The 16475-nt window shown below is 38.1% G+C and overlaps 3 protein-coding genes across 7 annotated transcripts; 2 read left to right on the forward strand and 1 right to left on the reverse strand.

Moving 5' to 3' along the window:
* Positions 1-242: 242 nt before the first annotated feature.
* On the forward strand, positions 243-4382 carry LOC140786048 (acidic leucine-rich nuclear phosphoprotein 32-related protein-like). Of its 3 annotated transcripts, none has more exons than XM_073134209.1 (3): positions 258-1705; positions 3355-3618; positions 4247-4382. In XM_073134209.1, exons 1-2 carry the CDS (start codon positions 530-532, stop codon positions 3604-3606), a joined length of 1428 nt encoding a protein of 475 aa, XP_072990310.1. In that variant the 5' UTR covers positions 258-529; the 3' UTR covers positions 3607-3618; positions 4247-4382. The 3 variants fall into 3 exon arrangements, with proteins under 3 accessions (XP_072990309.1, XP_072990310.1, XP_072990311.1); XM_073134210.1 differs by lacking the exon at positions 4247-4382 and adding an exon at positions 4057-4140; XM_073134208.1 differs by lacking the exon at positions 4247-4382 and having other exon boundaries at positions 243-1705; positions 3355-3809.
* Positions 4383-7629: 3247 nt separating this feature from the next.
* Positions 7630-8577, forward strand: LOC140786054 (uncharacterized). The gene is made up of 2 exons (XM_073134220.1): positions 7630-7699; positions 7867-8577. The coding sequence occupies exon 2, from the start codon at positions 7945-7947 to the stop codon at positions 8383-8385; it is 441 nt and encodes a 146-aa protein (XP_072990321.1). The 5' UTR covers positions 7630-7699; positions 7867-7944; the 3' UTR covers positions 8386-8577.
* A 919-nt stretch (positions 8578-9496) lies between these two features.
* Positions 9497-14226, reverse strand: LOC140786049 (nuclear transcription factor Y subunit A-4-like). Of its 3 annotated transcripts, none has more exons than XM_073134211.1 (6): positions 13962-14226; positions 12812-13184; positions 11853-11965; positions 11596-11667; positions 10365-10535; positions 9497-10183 (listed from the first exon to the last, which is right to left on the reverse strand). In XM_073134211.1, the coding sequence occupies exons 2-6, from the start codon at positions 12975-12977 to the stop codon at positions 9857-9859; spliced, it is 849 nt and encodes a 282-aa protein (XP_072990312.1). In that variant the 5' UTR covers positions 12978-13184; positions 13962-14226; the 3' UTR covers positions 9497-9856. The 3 variants fall into 3 exon arrangements, with proteins under 3 accessions (XP_072990312.1, XP_072990314.1, XP_072990313.1); XM_073134213.1 differs by having other exon boundaries at positions 12812-13105; positions 13962-14159; XM_073134212.1 differs by lacking the exon at positions 13962-14226 and adding an exon at positions 13264-13316.
* Between the last annotated feature and the right edge of the window lie 2249 nt (positions 14227-16475).

A 16475-nucleotide genomic window follows, 5' to 3' on the forward strand; every position in this document is an offset into this window, starting at 1 on the left:
TGGACTCACACGGTTTCTTCTCCCAATAATATCCTAAGAAAAATAATAATAAAAGAGAGAGAACGCAACGCTAGGCATCTTCCACCGAAAAGAGCATTCGCCTCTCTCAAAAGAAACACAACGCTCCAAATGGCTTATCCATCCTCCATATGTCCACGTCATCGATCCGCGACCTTCAATCTGACGGCCATAATTGACTTCTCCAGAAAGCGAAAACCAACGCTAACTCTCTCTTGCCGTTCGCAATGGGCCGGTCCATTCCCCGGTTCGCTTCCTGGTTCGGAACAAAAATAAATCAAAATTCCAACTGAAAATCGAAACACAAATTTGAAAGAAAAAGAAGAAAGAAATAAAAAAGGGTCGAGAGTTTTGTCGCATAGAGCTCCTTGGAGACGCCAAGAAGGGAAGGGAGGAAAAAGAAAGGGGGGAAATTTTCAAGAGAGAAATAGAGAGAAATATTTATAATATTGTTGTTGGATCGAATCCTTAGGGCTTCATCGTCTTCTTACTCGTTCTCTTCGATTGGGATATGGATGAGGCGTGGGAGAGAGCCGTCGAGACGGCTCTGGGGAACCATTCGAACCCGTCGTCGTCGTCGCCACCCAGGAGCCTAACTCTAGACGGCGCCGTGAAGTGCCTCCATGGGCGTCTTCCTCCCCCATGGCTTCTCGAGCGGTACCAGAGCTTGGAGCACCTCTCGATCGCCAACGTAGGGGTCTCCTCCCTCGAGAAGTTTCCCCGCCTCCGGAATCTGACGCGACTAATCCTCTCCGACAACCGGATCGCCGGCGGGCTCGAGTTCTTGGTGGAAGCTGGGCTCGATTCGCTCCGGGATCTCGATCTCTCGAACAATCGGATCCAGTTCCTCGAGGATCTCGCCCCTCTCGCCAATCTCCGGCTCGTTTCATTGGATCTATACGAGTGTCCGGTTACAAGGGTTAGGGATTACAGATCGAGGGTTTTTGGGATGATCCGAACTTTAAGATATCTTGATAAGATGGACGCCGATGAGAACGAGAGGCCTGAGACGGATGAGGAGGAGGAAGAAGAAGAGGAGGACGACGACGACGACGACGATCCGGAGAGTGGTGAGGTTGATGGCGATGAGAGGAATGGGAGGTTGGTGGGCCGTAATGGAGGAAGCCCTATAGCGGCTGGGGTTGTTGATGTGGATGAGGAGGAGAGCGATGCTGATGAGGAGGAGATGGAAGTGGGAGGCAGAGCACAAACTAATGGGTACCTATCTAATGGGTTTGGATACCGGGTTGCGGCAGTTGGGGCGGTTTCTATTGATGGAGAAGATGAGGAGGATGTAGAAGACGATGGGGAGGAGGATGAGGAGGAGGACTTAGGCGAGGAGATTGATGAAGAGGAAGTGGAAGAGGAGGATGTTGTTGAGGTACATGATGTCGATGAGAGCGATGAAGATGAGGATGTGGATGGGGTTGAAGAGGAGAGAGAGGAAGGTGATGATGATGATGAAGAGGATAATGGGGATGTGGATCGGGATGGTGAGGATGTAGAGGATGAGGATGATGGTGAGGCGGGGAGCACTGGGAGGATGGCAAGCTTGGAAGGTGAGATTGATGGGCATGATCAAGGAGAGGACGATGAGAATGGGGAGATTGGGGATGAGGAGGAAGATGTGCAGGGATTGGAGGAGGAACGAGAGTATGTGGAAGGGGATGGTGAGGATGAGGATGAGGTATAACCATTGCTCCTTTCATGATCTTACTTCTTGGGTGTTTCTGATTCTTGTTTTAATTACCTTTCATACATGTTTTTCCATATTTTTCCTACTTGCTTAAATTTTTTTGTGGTTCTATTGTCATGCCAACTTGAGATATGTGTTTCTGATTATTAGTCATCATATTTATTTTCTGGATGCAATTTTTTTTCCTATTTTCCATTTATTTCAAATTCTATAGTTAGCATGCCTTCACGCAAAAAAAATTTAGTCACCAAAGCATATGATTCATTTATCTGAGAAGGGTTGAAGTACTTTGTGCTTTCAAAATCATTAGCATTTTTTTTCTGATCATTGATGTATAATTCTTCTGTTGTCATTTCTTGCATGTTTGTTGTTGATTAGAATCTGGTGTTTTTTTACTTTGCAGTATCATATATGAAATATATTAGTAGAAACGCTGCAAAATCGGATACATATCAATGTCCTGGTGGCAAACTGCAGCCATCCTTGCTGTTCATGGGTCTTTTATTCTGAGTTTACAGTCTTATTTAATATTTATATATCAGTTAAATTTGACCATATTTTGTCACTGTCATGCATCTGTAGTTTGACAGTCGTTTTATAACTTATCTGGAAATTTTGTTAATAAATACAAGCTGGTGGGTTGGCTAAGGCTGTTATGATCTATGGTATTATTTTCCTGTGGTTATGTGGTATTTTTGTTGAATTATGATTCAAAAGTCAGAAGGGATTTTGATTTTGTTGCATTCTTTTCTCAGGCTTCTAGTAGCTTGGCCTTGTTTCTGAAGGGACAATGCTGATCTTGTTTTGGTCTTTTTTTTCTTTTTGGTTCATGGGCATGGATAATCTTTATGAAAATTTCCATGTTTTACTGAGTTAGATCTGGAAAATGTATTCCTATGCTATATCAATGCAAATTTTCTTTAAAGCTACAGCTTATAGATGCAAATACTACCATATTGGTTATGAGTTTCTACCTTTTATCAGTTTGATAAATTAATTATAGTACATTTTCTATCAACAGGTTTTTGTTCTTTGTTCTATATATTAGTACCTTTTTCATTCGTATATTTTTCCCCTTAGTTGGACATTTAAAACGATTTCCTCAAAGATACATAGTTTGGAAAACATCTCTTGAATATTATTTTTTTAGCTTTTACACAGGAAGTTGTTAATCCAATCATATGATTTCTCTTATTTTTATCTTTTATATATATGGATGTTACTTTTGATAATGCCTCTCTTTTAACGAGTTCTGATCAACTTGTGTTTGTGACTATTTTACTTTTCGATGCAGCTAGCCAATTTAAAGTCGGTTGATATAACTCTCTTGACCATGAGTTTTCTCTTGAAACAAAATTTAGGGCAATAATCATTTGTTTCATGCATATTACTTGAGCAGTTAATGAATATTTTGCTTCTTCTGAGCTCAATATTTGGTTATGTATATATATGCTTATTGTTTATTCATTTACTTGCATTTCTAATGATTCCTAGCAATTTATTTTGTGTTCTTCAGCAATAATGCTTGATCTTGATAGCTTGAAGCGTTATTTTTAGATGCATATGTGCATCCTTTTCCCTTTTTCCCAAGTATGGTATGGTTATCCTGTTATTAATTATCTTTGTTTGCAACTTCCTAGGAAGAAGATATTGCAACAGAATATCTAGTGCAGCCCATTGTTCATCCTCCTGATGAGACCAGAGGAAGGGACTTTGATGCGTGCAATGAAGAAGATGAAGATGAGGATGAGGTCGACGATGATGATGAGGACCACCGTGGCGGTGCTAGGCAGCAGCCCTCCTCCTCTCATGGCGGCAAGAGGAAGAGAGATGAAGAAGATGACCTGAATGATGACAGTGTGGAGGACTGGAGATCCTCCAAGCATCACTGATGATCCATCATGGTATGTACATGGACTCTGATGGAGGGAAAAAGAAAAAAAAAATGGTGGGTTTTTTTTTGTTCTGAACTTTGTTTCCTAGACTTGAATTTGGTAGTTTCAAAAAGAATACAAACCAAGAGGGAATGAATTGTGTTTATCTGTTGTCTTCCCTCCTTATTTTGAAAGTTCGTTACTGTCTTTGGCCGTTGGAATCCCATACTTTTAAATATCAGTTTATGTACATAGCTTCGCGGGCTCGAGTTTCCCTCGCAAGCATGCGCAGGAGTTTCAATTCAAAATAGAAGTTGCATAGTAGCCGTTGCATCCCCTTATTCCTTTATATATATATATATATTTGCCCCCCCAAAGTAATTTATATCTCCCCTTTTGCAAGCCTCTGTTTCTTGTGTGGTCAAGTTTCTTGGGTGCAACTCTGAGTGATGGTTGCGTTTTTGGCAGATGCTTCCTTTTCTTTTATCTCATCTCAGCAGGTTCTCCGGTCACGGGGATCTCACGTGCGGCTTCCATTGAATGGTTCGGATTTGGGTAGGGGAGGACGGGGTGGGGGGTGGTGTGGTGGTAAGCCTTTCCTGAGCCCTAATTCCAATATCTCTACTAATGTCATCTCTCTTGTGTAAACCAATCACAGGGCGAAGTGGGTGTGATTGGTTGCCTTTTGATTCGTGTGATGATTGGTACCAAGCTGTTGCCATCGCTGCACTGAGCTGGATTATTTGTCATCTCCATTCTCTATCGATCACCGCCCGGTTACTTGAACCATACGTTTCTTACGCATTATTAAATAAGCTTCCTACTGGTCCACTGTGGTACGGAAGATTCGGTTTAATCTAATATATGGACCACTTGGAATAATAATACTTCTCTCTCTTCCTCTCTCTCTCTATTCTCTAATCTGTTTTTGTAATATATATATATTGTCTTTTTGGTCGGATTCGTCAAAGTTTATCTTAAGAATAAGAGACAGTAATTTCACCGAGTTGTTAAAAGTAAAACTTTTTCCCGACCTTGTAAGTCTTACTTTGTTTGGATATTGGACGGCTCCGATTACAAGCTTATAATTTGAATCAAGCTCGAGTTATCCAAGACCTGGGGCCCAATCCAAACTCAGGCTTGGACAAGAATAAGATAAATGTATTCTTGTGCGCTTCTCTAATAAATTCCTTCCAAAAAATCACCACATAATAAGATTTTAATTAAAGTAAATGCAGATATAAGAACAAAAATTCATTTATTATGAACCTTAAATGATTAAATCATTTAATTTTAAGTAAAACTCATTTAATGAATATCCATTTATTCATCTAATAGTAGGAAACATAAATAAAAAATCATTCCTAATACGATCAATACTCTTTAATTTGATACGGCACACGACTACACTATTCTTGACTCCTATGAATCTTTTTATGCTTGCAAAAATACTTGAGCTATGGAAGAGTGCAGCAACCTAGCGTTTGTCCTAAGAATAAGAAGAGCCAATTGATAGCCCTCTTCTTGTTCGCCACAATCGAGCGCATGCAGTTGGGTTGCTAGCAGGTGCTGCATGTCCCGAATGTCGAATTAAGCCAGTGCGGCGGTGCCTGGTTGCCCATCTTGTACTGCCTCTCCATCACATACTCCGCCACTGCCATGAACTTCTCTCAAATATCGCACCATAAGTTGTCCAACCTTCCGCAATTGTAACAATGAAGCGCTCCATGCACGGAGTGGATCCCTGGCGAATGGAGGTGACAAATGCTGTGGACAATGGCACGGCAGTTAGTCGACCACCAAGGGAAGGGTGGATTTATGATCTCGTTTTTCCTGGCCTTTGGGTTTTAGTTAGGGTTGCGTCTAGTTTGCGAGATGAGGCTAGGTCTAGTGGAGAAGCTGACAATTGATGGAAACATAAAGAGAGGAGTGATTTGGCTTACCAAAAAAAGATGACTTCTCTTCTTCTGCTCTATAGGGACGAGGAGGAGGAGCATTGATGTCAATGGATCGTCTTGGTGGCCTCTGACATGGAGGTGCTAAGGAGAGAACGAGGTCCTCTTCGTCGAAATCTTCAGCATCGCCATGGGAATTTCGTCTATGTATATAAATAACTTCTTTTAGGGTATAATATGGCTTTAGGGCGAGAGGACGTAGGGGAGAAGTTCTCTTGTTTTTTTTTGTTGCAAATAACAACCTACAGTATAGGTGAAAGTTATGTGATAACAAGTCCAAAAAGTAGATGGTTATTTGCAAAAGTATTAATTAGTTCTTCACATTCGAACTATACTCGATTTTCACATGGATCCCTAAATATTTTTAAGTTATAAGGTCTTTCTAAACTTTAGATAAATTTCAATGTCATACATCTATTAGTGTGCTGTGAGAAAAATTGGGCAAGTGTGACATTCATATTTTCCTAAAATGACCTAGATGCTCTCATTATGTATTTCAATCAAATTAATAAAGATTTAAGTACAACTGTATGTAACAGTTTAATTAAATTAAATTAAATTAAATTTTTTTATCAACTTCAATCCTCCCTACCCTAAGCTGATCTCCACCTTCCCCTCCTCCCCTCCCTCACCTCATTGTCGCATGCGAATCTCGAGAGGCAACAGTGAAGGGTGACGGTGTTCATTTTCTACATGCGATAAGGGTGAGGGCCAAGGCAGTGGGGCCAGGCTTGGCCCCTCATGGCACCGCGAAGGTCGTGGCCTTCGCCCTCCCCAACGACAATTGAGGGAATTCGACAGTGACGTTGGGGCACGAGATTCAGGGTGGCACCACCGAGGTTGCGGCCTTCGCCCTCCTCGGCCGTGGACGCCCTCACCGTGCAACTGCCCCCTCTCCCTCACCGCCTCACTAGCGACCCTAGTCCTCACCCTCCTCAATGGCGATCGAAGGTATATTGCATCGGTGTCGGGGCACGCCCTCCTCGGCCGTGGACTCACTCGCCTTCACCTCTCGGCTACCCTCACCCTCTCCACCAGCGGTTTCTACTACGACGGCATCACCCTCTCCCCTTTCTCATATTTGGCTTCTCACATGCTTGCTGAATCGAGGAGGGAGAGGAGGGGGGAGGGGAAGGTGGGGAGATGAGGAATGGGTAGTGGGTTTGAGAATAGCAGTAGTGTAAGTAATTTTCTTAAAAAATTATATAAGTTAGTTGAGGCCATCTCGATAATTTACTTATTTTATTTTATTTATTGATGGACTTGGTCACATATTAGGGGTATAATTATCATTAGGCGTTATAGCTTCAGTTAGTCATTTCATTTTGTCCCAAAGTTTAGAGGAGTCATTGTAACAAAAAAAATTAAAAGAGCCTCATAAAAATCAGATATAATTCAAAGAGCCTAGAAAATTAGTTTCTTGTAATTAACCTTTTGCAATTAACCTTTTGCAAAATTATAACCGAGATTTGGGTTGAAGCCCTGGAGGTCTGGGAGTTCACGTGAGTATTAATTGACTGAGTTGACATAGAAAATTAGTTACTTTGAGAATTTATAGAACGGAGTGTTAGTTGCAATGATATCTTCCGTATCTAAAACCCAATAATTTTCCCAATAATTTTTTTTTTTTTTTTGTGTTGTTATCGTTCAAAAAAAAATTATATCTGTAAAGCAAGAATTGATTAGAATATATAGAGACTTTAGATAATTTAATGTAGATCAAAGGATGGGTTTAATTGGGTTGGATTCGGGCCCAGAACTAATTCTGCCCGACTAGGCTTAGGCCTTAGCCCGGCCCATATATACATAACACATTAAAGAGTGACGTGATCTAAAGCTTGGGTGAACTGCATGATCAAATACGAAGGGTCCGTGATTGCCGCGCCACGCCACGCATAAGGCAAAAGACAATCCACGGCTTTCCCATGGAATCCGAACCCCGGGTTTGCTGCCGCGGTATGATATACTTATTCGAGCATATGATACTATCTTACCTAAACTTCATTATGACTAAATTGCCCTTAAAAAAATCAAGTTATTGACTTGCAGCTTTAGAAGCTTGTAACATTATTGATCAAAGAACACTCTCAAAGACTAATTGTCTTTCACCTTTGTAAAAGGGAGAAGAAGGCCTCTTTACTCTTTAGGTTAGGAAGGTAAGCAATTATCTACCATCAATTTGTTAATATTTCTTCTTTATTGCTTCCTGTGGGAAAATATCTTGCAATTTATTATTCGGTCAAACCTTTTCCCTAGACTCCAGTGCCATTTTGGTAATTTCCTTCTCACCCACTCGACTCCTAATTCTTAAGCTCATCCACAGAGATCCACCGCCATTAAATCCCCCCTGCCTAAACTCCAATACCTCCGAGCAATCAGAGAGAGAGAGAGAGAGAGAGAGATGGGAGTAATAATCTTGGACGGATCCACCGTTCGCGCCTTCATTAGCGACGAGGCCGCCTTTAACAAGAGCGTCGACGACCGGTTCGCCGCCCTCGACCTCAACGGCGACGGCGTCCTCTCCCGATCGGAGCTCCGTCGGGCCCTCGAGACATTCCGGCTGCTCGAGACCCACTTCGGCGTCGACGCCGTCTCAACCCCGGGCGAGGTCGCCGCGCTCTACGACTCCATCTTCGAGCAGTTCGACGTCGACGGCAGCGGCGCCGTCGACCGCGCCGAGTTCCGGGCCGAGATGCGCCGCATCATGCTCGCCATCGCCGACGGCCTCGGCTCCTCCCCGATCCAGATCGCCGTCGAGGACGACGGCAACAACTTCCTCCAGCAAGCCGCGGATCTCGAGGCGGCCAAGATCACCGCCGCGGCGGAGAACTCCAAGGCGTAGTAAAGAAAATGTGCGATAAAGATTACCGCGGAGGCCTGGACCTTTTTTCTTTTTTTTTTTTCTTCCTTTTTTATATCTTTTTGTTGATGTGATGTTGCAGCAATAATAATAATGCTAGGTCCACGTGGAATGTCATATATATATATATATAAGGAATTTGGAATCTAATGATGGAATAATGTTTTGAGGCAACCTAGTGTAATAATCATTGAAATCTCTGTTTCTAAGTACCAGGACATGATAGGAAGAATTCCTAATTATCAGCAATAATGGAGATGAATGTAATCAGAGGCTCAGAGCAGAAGCATATATAAAATATAATGTGAGCTGGAGAAAAAAATTACTTTGCTTTTTATCTCCACGTCTAGCAAATGTGTAGAATGAATGTCATCATCTTCTCCAGCCACACAACAATTTGCATCATCACGTATACATCATTAAAAAATAGCATTAATTACGTGCATTTCTTTTTCTTTGTTTACTCCAATGGGCTTTTATAATTTTTATAGAGTATAAATTGCATCCTATATTTTATCTATTTTATAATTTACATCTCGCCCTTTAGTGATTTTATAACCTAACCCCTCATTTTTTTTTCTATAATTCTTGTATTACATCATGACATTATTTTGACTAATAAATATCGACTAAATTATTAAAATATCTTCACTAATATTTTCTCAGCCTGAAATTATTTAAATATTTATAAATTATTTTATATATTATAACATAATATTTCTTTGCTGGTACCATTTAAATTAACAGAGAATATTAAATGAGAATTATATAAAAAATTAAGGGTCAAATTATAAAAATCTCAAAGACCTAAATTAGATAAAATATAAAATGTGATTTATAAAAAAAAATTTCAAGTTCTATCTATAGAAGGGTATTTTGGTATACAAACATTATAGTGACCAAGTTAGTAAAGTAGAAAAAAGAATTAATAAGAGTAGTTTAGAGAGTGAGTGTAAATGCTAAAAATAATCCCCCAAACTAGTGGGAAGCTGATTCACTGCAGTGTCTTATCTGTATCAAAATAAATAATCCAATTTTATCCTCAGCAGTGTTATCAAGACATGTCCACAGGACCGAGCACTAAGCCTGTTGATTATGACAATGAAATATATTCTTGTTTAACTAATGTAACTACAGGAATCACAAAAGAGTTTTTGGGACAAAAAGAACACTCCATGACAATGAACAGAGAGACGAACAATTTCAAATGTGCGAACAAACCTAACAATATCATAGACAGGAAAGATAATAAAGAGTGGAGCATTTAAGATCTCTATATTCACAAGATATCCCCAAAGGAGGTGATGTCAATTGTCAGGCACTTGTATTACTCGATCAATATTAGTATTGTGGAAACCTACTAAGTCTGCAACCATGCTAAACGAAATGCCAGATAAAAGTTATCATAAGCCAAGGATGAATTGCCAGCACGGCGACCACCATATCCGATGTTTTACCTCGCGATAGGGACCCGATCCTGCGAACCGTTGTTCATTGCTCCACCTTGCATACCCCCTCTCAGATGAGAGGGTAGTTTGGCGGATGAGTAACCAACATGATCTTGCTGTGTGAATATGCCACCACTGGTTGAAACACTAGTGATCTCAGAGCTGGAAGGAGTTGCAGATGAACCAGCAGGGTGGCCATTGGCGGAGAAGAGGTTAGTACCCTTAGCTGAAGACTGGGGTTGCTGCTGAGGCTGCTTTGTATTTAGGAAACGACCACCTGATCCCCTAGCTCTCTTCATTGCGTGAAGATGCCGAGATTCATGAAGATATGGCTGAAAAATAGATAGACATAGTCAGAAACAACATTCAGGAAATACTCAAAAAGGCAAAATTCCCTGAGACCCAACTTAACAAAAACTTCTGTCAGTGAAAGTATGGCATACAACGAAAGAAGCCCTTGATACCAAAGGGGCTCCCAAGAACAATAACTTGGAAATACTTTAACAGCAATACCTTTCGAGCTTTGACAAGCTTATTTTGAGCCTCCATTTTTGCACGTAACTGCCGCCTCCGAAGGATTGCATGGTATTGTTTTGCATTGACATAAATGGGTTCTTCTGCCGCAGGTTCAAGAGGAAGTGGAACTCGATCAGAAGGTACCATACCCACCATTTGAGGATGAATCTGATACAAGCAAACACAGTCCAAGAGATAATAACTAGAAAAGATACAATGATATGAAAAATAGTAATTACATGATGGATTTATGTCCTTAAAAAACAGAAGAATGAATATGTTCCTCAGATTCTTCTTCCACCACCAGAACCTAATGCAGTAAGAAAAATGCACTTTGGAGAACTCAATTGCATTGCAGGAACTCAGATATGACTAACTACACATGGGGGGAAGCTGATATTGATAAACTGGAATATCCTTAAATATTCAATTCTTCCAGAGTAACAATACTTCTTCAGCTTTATGTTTTATTTTATTTCTTTTGTTTTGATAAAAAGAACTGAGCATGCACTGCCAACTTGAAGTCAGCTCATTTTATGCAAATCGTGCAATTAGGCAAATTGACTCAGAACAATATCAACTTTAAGGCTTTAAGCAGCTAGATAGAGTCATGGCTCTGTATTACTAGTACAACATGGTTTAACATCTTAATTTTGCATGCCATTCCCAACTCAGATGCAAATTAGCAAATCAATATGAGCTTACTGTGGCAGTCTCCTGAGGAAATTTTTTTTTTTTTTTCATAGAAGTATGGAATGAGTAGTTTCACAAGACATCACATGACACAACTAAGATAATGACTGCGTAAAATATAAAGGAATATTTGCACATACACCCTTTTGGGCCATTGTTTTGCTTTGGGATTCTAAAAGACTAATCCCAAGGTGGGGAGAGAAAGAGAAAGTTTAAAAAAATTTATAAACTTTTTTCTCCTGAGAATTCAGTTTTCAAGGTTATGATATGCATCGTTATTGATTATCTATTATAATACCAAATATAAAATGACTCGCAAGATAGAAACATAAGAGAACATTGATAGCTGAAATGGTGGAATTAGAGCTTCATAATGGGAAATGTTCGTACTAACACACTTGCTACGACAAAATTATATTTCTCAAGTTGAAACTCCAATATTCTGGAAAATTCCAGTCAGTGGGCAAAAGATTTAATCTTTATTATGTAAAGCAATGAGAATTTATACAGCACAAGAGACCAAGTTATCACTTACAATGGCATGCGATCCATATGCAGTTAGGACACCACCATAGCATGGATCAGCATAAGGGTAGTGCATGCGAGCCTGGAACAGAAAAACTATTAGATTCTTCCCAGATCAGGCTAATGCATTTGAAATTTGGATAAATAGCGGCCAAAGTAACAGAACCCTCTGAAATTTGTTTAAAAGACGTAATGCCTCAGCAGAGCAGCATGTCAGGAACTAAGAGAACCATGACAAGCAGCTTCTGATATGTGGCTTGCACTTACAAAAGATTGGCTATAATCAAGTTTTGGAGGTGGGAACGCAGATTCTACGGTCCTCAGGGACTGTACTGACTTCATCTGGCTGTCATCTTGTTTTCTATGATTATCATCATTACCTGGGTGAACAAACAATCATATGAGACGAGACTATGCAACTGCTAGCTCATACAACTGATCTAGCCAGGGGACAAATAGCACTTGCAAGGATAACTATTTAGTACTAAGACAACAATTGTTGAAATCAAAGAATAATATCAAACTTAGCTGCTATAATGTGAAACACAAATTCACATTAGAACCAGATCTTAAAGTCTCTTTTTTCCATTTTTGGAAAGAAATTCCAAAATTTTAAATTTGAATCTGTGTCAAGAACAATTCCGCATACTGGCCAAGGCCAATTGGCGAATTGAAAACTTCTAGTATTTAGGCTTTCTGAGTTTCTGACCTTCATTAAATCAAATTGGGCTGTGTGCAAGGCCTTGGACATTTCATAGTGTCAACTGACAGCTCACAAGGCAAAGTTTTGCACTTAAAACAGACATCTACAATGGTATCCTCTATAGTCATTAAAATTTGATCTAAGAACAAAATGGTTTATAAAATTTGGAAAATAACTTAATAAGTGAAGCATCCAAGTGATGCTGCATGTGTAAGAAAAAAATAAAAGCAAATGACAGATGAAGCTCTAATGAAGATCAAGAATACAATGAGAGTCAAAAGGAAAAAAAGATCCATATCAAATACCATAAAGCTAACAGATGAGTAGGCATACCAAAAGAAAAGGGAAAAAGGAAGATAATTGATAGCAGTCTCTGGATAATTCGGAAAGATAATTAGTAACATGTGCCAAAATGGCAAAATTAGTAAAAATAACTGGGGAAGATAATTGATAGCACTCTCTATGTAAGATTGAAGTTTGCAAAAGAGCATATCAATTAAATTTCGCCTACAATTGATAATACCAGAATGTGTCGAAGTATGTTGCTCATTAAGGCTGCCTTCGCTCATTCCAGACACTTCTTGGTGAGACTGATCAGTTGAATGAGTTGAGAAGGAGTCTCGCTCAAGCATTTGATGACCTAATTGCATTGTCCCAATACCATGATATGCCAGGAAGTCCTTACTCATGTATGATTTATTGAAATAAGATGGTCGTCAAAAGTTCTAGACACTTGAATTCCACAACAAACAATAACAGTGTACAAGATTAGTGCTGAATGGACCAATTTATGCTCTATACATTTCTTGCCAGTATCCTGATAATATCATAAAAGCATCAGTCAGCTCCAGGAACATTGTGAATTCTCAGGAATCAGGAATGTCTACTCTTACTTCCTGAAATTAGTAGAACACCAGATAATTAGTAAAAAGAATCAAAAGGAGGAGAAACTAATGCAACTTAAACATGCCTAACCTAATGCAATAAGTTTGATTATTTTCACGGATTTAAAATTTTGAGCTGCTACTGCCATCTGAAACAAGTCAGATACAAGCTTAGTTGTCGCTAGACGAGAATAGGCTAACAATGTATTGTCAGGTTATCACAGGACGAAATTATAACATGAATAGCATTGAAGTGAGTATAGCCCTTATTACAAATCATTACAAAATGACATTAAAATTTAAACTTTCGTAGAAATAGTATGTCAACAATTTAAAACCATAAAGAGATCCAAACTACTAAAATTAGAAAGCATATAAGCATGCTTAGATTAGCTTTCGTAATTTTATTAAAGCATAGAAGAATTATCATTGATACCTCTCTCAAACTCAAAGAATAGCTAATGCAAAGTTCCCATCAGATTTCCCCGAGGATTAAATAAAACCCACCTAAAAATTGGCAAATATAAAACAAGAGACCGCTACAAAATTCCCCATAAAACGATAAATTGAAGTTCCTGGCAAGGAGCTCCATCAAATTAAACCCAGTAGAGATCAGATTAACCCTTAGACAGCCAGACTAACACACAAAACCCCAAAATTTCCAAAATTCTCCACCGACAAACAAAACCCACTTCCACAATCATCTAAATTCGAAGATAAAAATTGAACATAGAGGACCCAAAAGAATTCGAACCCAAAGGTCAAACCTTTCGAAAGCAACAAGATTACCTCTCGGAGGGGAACATGCTCCGCTTCTCGAAACCCTTCGCCTCTCTCTTTCCTCTCCTCCTCCTCCGCTCTCCTCCCAAAACTAGACCCAAACGATATAAAATTCCCCCCTCCGCCGAATATACTACGCCATCCCTCTCATTTCTTTCGGTATTCCTTTTATTATCGCACACTAAAACAAATCTCTCTCTCTCTCTCTCTCGAGTTCTCAAGCCGCCCTCTTCTTGAATGTCGTTTTCTATCTCATTAAATGCCCATGGGATTTGGGTTTATTATCACAAGTGGCATCCGCTCTGTATGCTTGGATGCCACTTGTACCGCTGTTGATGACTCATGCCCAATGGCTTCTGGGTGGACTTGTAAATAGACCCAAGTTGGAGATCCTTTTCCAAAGTTGATTGGTGCTAGAAAATGACTCTAAATCTTTCCTACTTTTTTTTTCTAATTTGACTTAATTCAATGAGAAAAAAATTGCAAATATAAGATTTAATTTTTCTAATACATGATTATATTAAGCCAATAAATAATTCCCAGATTTAAAAAGTAGTAGTATTTTTGCTATTTCGCCTCTTACTTTTTAAAATTTTAGTGTATATATTTGTATAAAACTCTAAATTTGTTTTAAGTAAAAAATCATACACAATAATATTTCTTCGAAAATAATAAGGGATACAATATAACAGTTACATGAAAAATAATAAGCTATATACTTGGTCTAAACTTAACACAACACCACCACTGATAGAGCATATGATGCACAAAACTCAATGACATAATTATAAATTCAAATAAAAAAATAGCAACATAGAAATCATAAAAATAAATAGTTTTGAATCAGCCTGCAGTTTTATCAAAATCTAACAGTCTAAAATCAACCGTATGAATCCCTAAATGCTTGAAGATCCAATATCGACGACCTAACATATGTTATAAGATAAACCAGTTATCCTTAATTTGAAAGTGACAAATTATATAAAATATACCTTACATTTTATTTTTCATTATTGTTTACATCACCTCTTTTCACTGAGCAAAACCACATATTTTTAAATTAGGTTAATTCTTGATGCTGCCGAAAAAGTCTTAACAACAATTAAACTTAGTAAACAAGAGTTTTGGAGATGCATCATGCAAGTGTACTGTTGACAATATTATAATAATTAACTTGCTATGTAGTTGAACTGCTCATTTAATTGTCACAAGAAATGACAAAGGAGAACAGGAGATCATCTTATTCAAATTTATTGCCTGTCATTTTAATGGAATTGTTGATGTGATCAATCATAGTCATCACCTCATTTTTCAAACTTTGTTATTCCTCTAATTACATCCATCAATTGTGTGATTTTGAAAAACTTAGACCATCAAAGATGTGTTTAATTGTATAGTTTGATATTTTAATGTACAATTAAAGGCATTCACCCTCCACTTGCAAATTGCAATAGTAATTTAGTACATTGTCATTGTCCTCAGTATCAATCTTTTATATCAATCATCTCTCCACCATCTCATAAGAAAGGTAATATGATTAGCCAAGAGATTATTATGTCAAGAGGATCTTTTGTCAAGCATAATGAATATTTCTTTATTGTGTATCAACATAATGTTTGACATGATAGCATGATGGTGAAGTTGCTTGCACGTGATAGAGCCGACTAACGTTACTAACTCACTTTTAATTAAACCCCCTATAACTCTTATGCCTTCTAATTAATTTTTTTTAAAGTTAAATACATTTTACTCTATTTATTTTAAAAAAATATCGATTCAGACTTTAAATTAAACACGGTTAGTTTTTTCTGTTAAACTTAACTAATGACAAAATAATCAGAATATTTTTCTCTTATTTTTTTCAAACAAGACATACATATTTTTGAGATAATACTGCTAAATGACCAAAATAACTATGAGTATGTAGAATAATTAATTTTTCTTTTAAAATAGATATAAATACATAATAACCCTAATTTTTTACTACCACATTGTGTGCACGATCTACTCAATGCATGCGAGACATACTTTTGATTCAATTTCTTAAATTATTGTTCTAAAATACTACTCATGGGGTTAGCAATGTGTTTAAAAGTCTTAACCATTAATTAGAGACAACAGTGCCGAATTATCTATTACTAGTATGTTGTAATATTTACGAATTTTAGCTTTTCTTAAAATCTAATCCCGAATTTATAATTTATGCTTGTGTTTATTAGGCTAATGGGTGAAGTTAAATTATCACTGAGCACCAAACCGTGGGTTCTCTAGTATCATTTGTGATTATAAATAATTTGAATTTAAAATTCTGACTATAATGGAATATGATATATAGTCAATTTGAGCATTTTTTTTCTTGTGGTAGAAGGTTGAATGTTAAATTTCATAGAGCATAAAAGTGAAGAAATTAATAGATTTGTCATGTTTGGCGAAGATAGTTTTGCAACTCGTGTGTTTAATCTATATATCGAAAAAAGAGTTAATTTATTCGCGTGACATATTAATTAGCCTACGTATAAATAA

This window comes from Typha latifolia, chromosome 4, assembly GCF_019914945.1.
Source record: "Typha latifolia isolate L0001 chromosome 4, TyphaL0001v2, whole genome shotgun sequence".
NCBI lineage: Eukaryota > Viridiplantae > Streptophyta > Magnoliopsida > Poales > Typhaceae > Typha > Typha latifolia.

Bases quoted from the DNA above. Each gene is read 5' to 3' on its own strand.
- LOC140786048 (XM_073134208.1), top strand. From the start codon at position 530: ATGGATGAGGCGTGGGAGAGAGCCGTCGAGACGGCTCTGGGGAACCAT. The intron at 1,706-3,354 runs GTATAACCATTG...GCAACTTCCTAG, and splicing joins ATGGTGAGGATGAGGATGAG to GAAGAAGATATTGCAACAGA.
- LOC140786054 (XM_073134220.1), top strand. From the start codon at position 7,945: ATGGGAGTAATAATCTTGGACGGATCCACCGTTCGCGCCTTCATTAGC.
- LOC140786049 (XM_073134211.1), bottom strand. From the start codon at position 12,977: ATGAGTAAGGACTTCCTGGCATATCATGGTATTGGGACAATGCAATTA. The intron at 11,966-12,811 runs GTATTATCAATT...TTGTTCACCCAG, and splicing joins ACATACTTCGACACATTCTG to GTAATGATGATAATCATAGA. The intron at 10,184-10,364 runs GTATTGCTGTTA...TCTATTTTTCAG, and splicing joins AGCTTGTCAAAGCTCGAAAG to CCATATCTTCATGAATCTCG.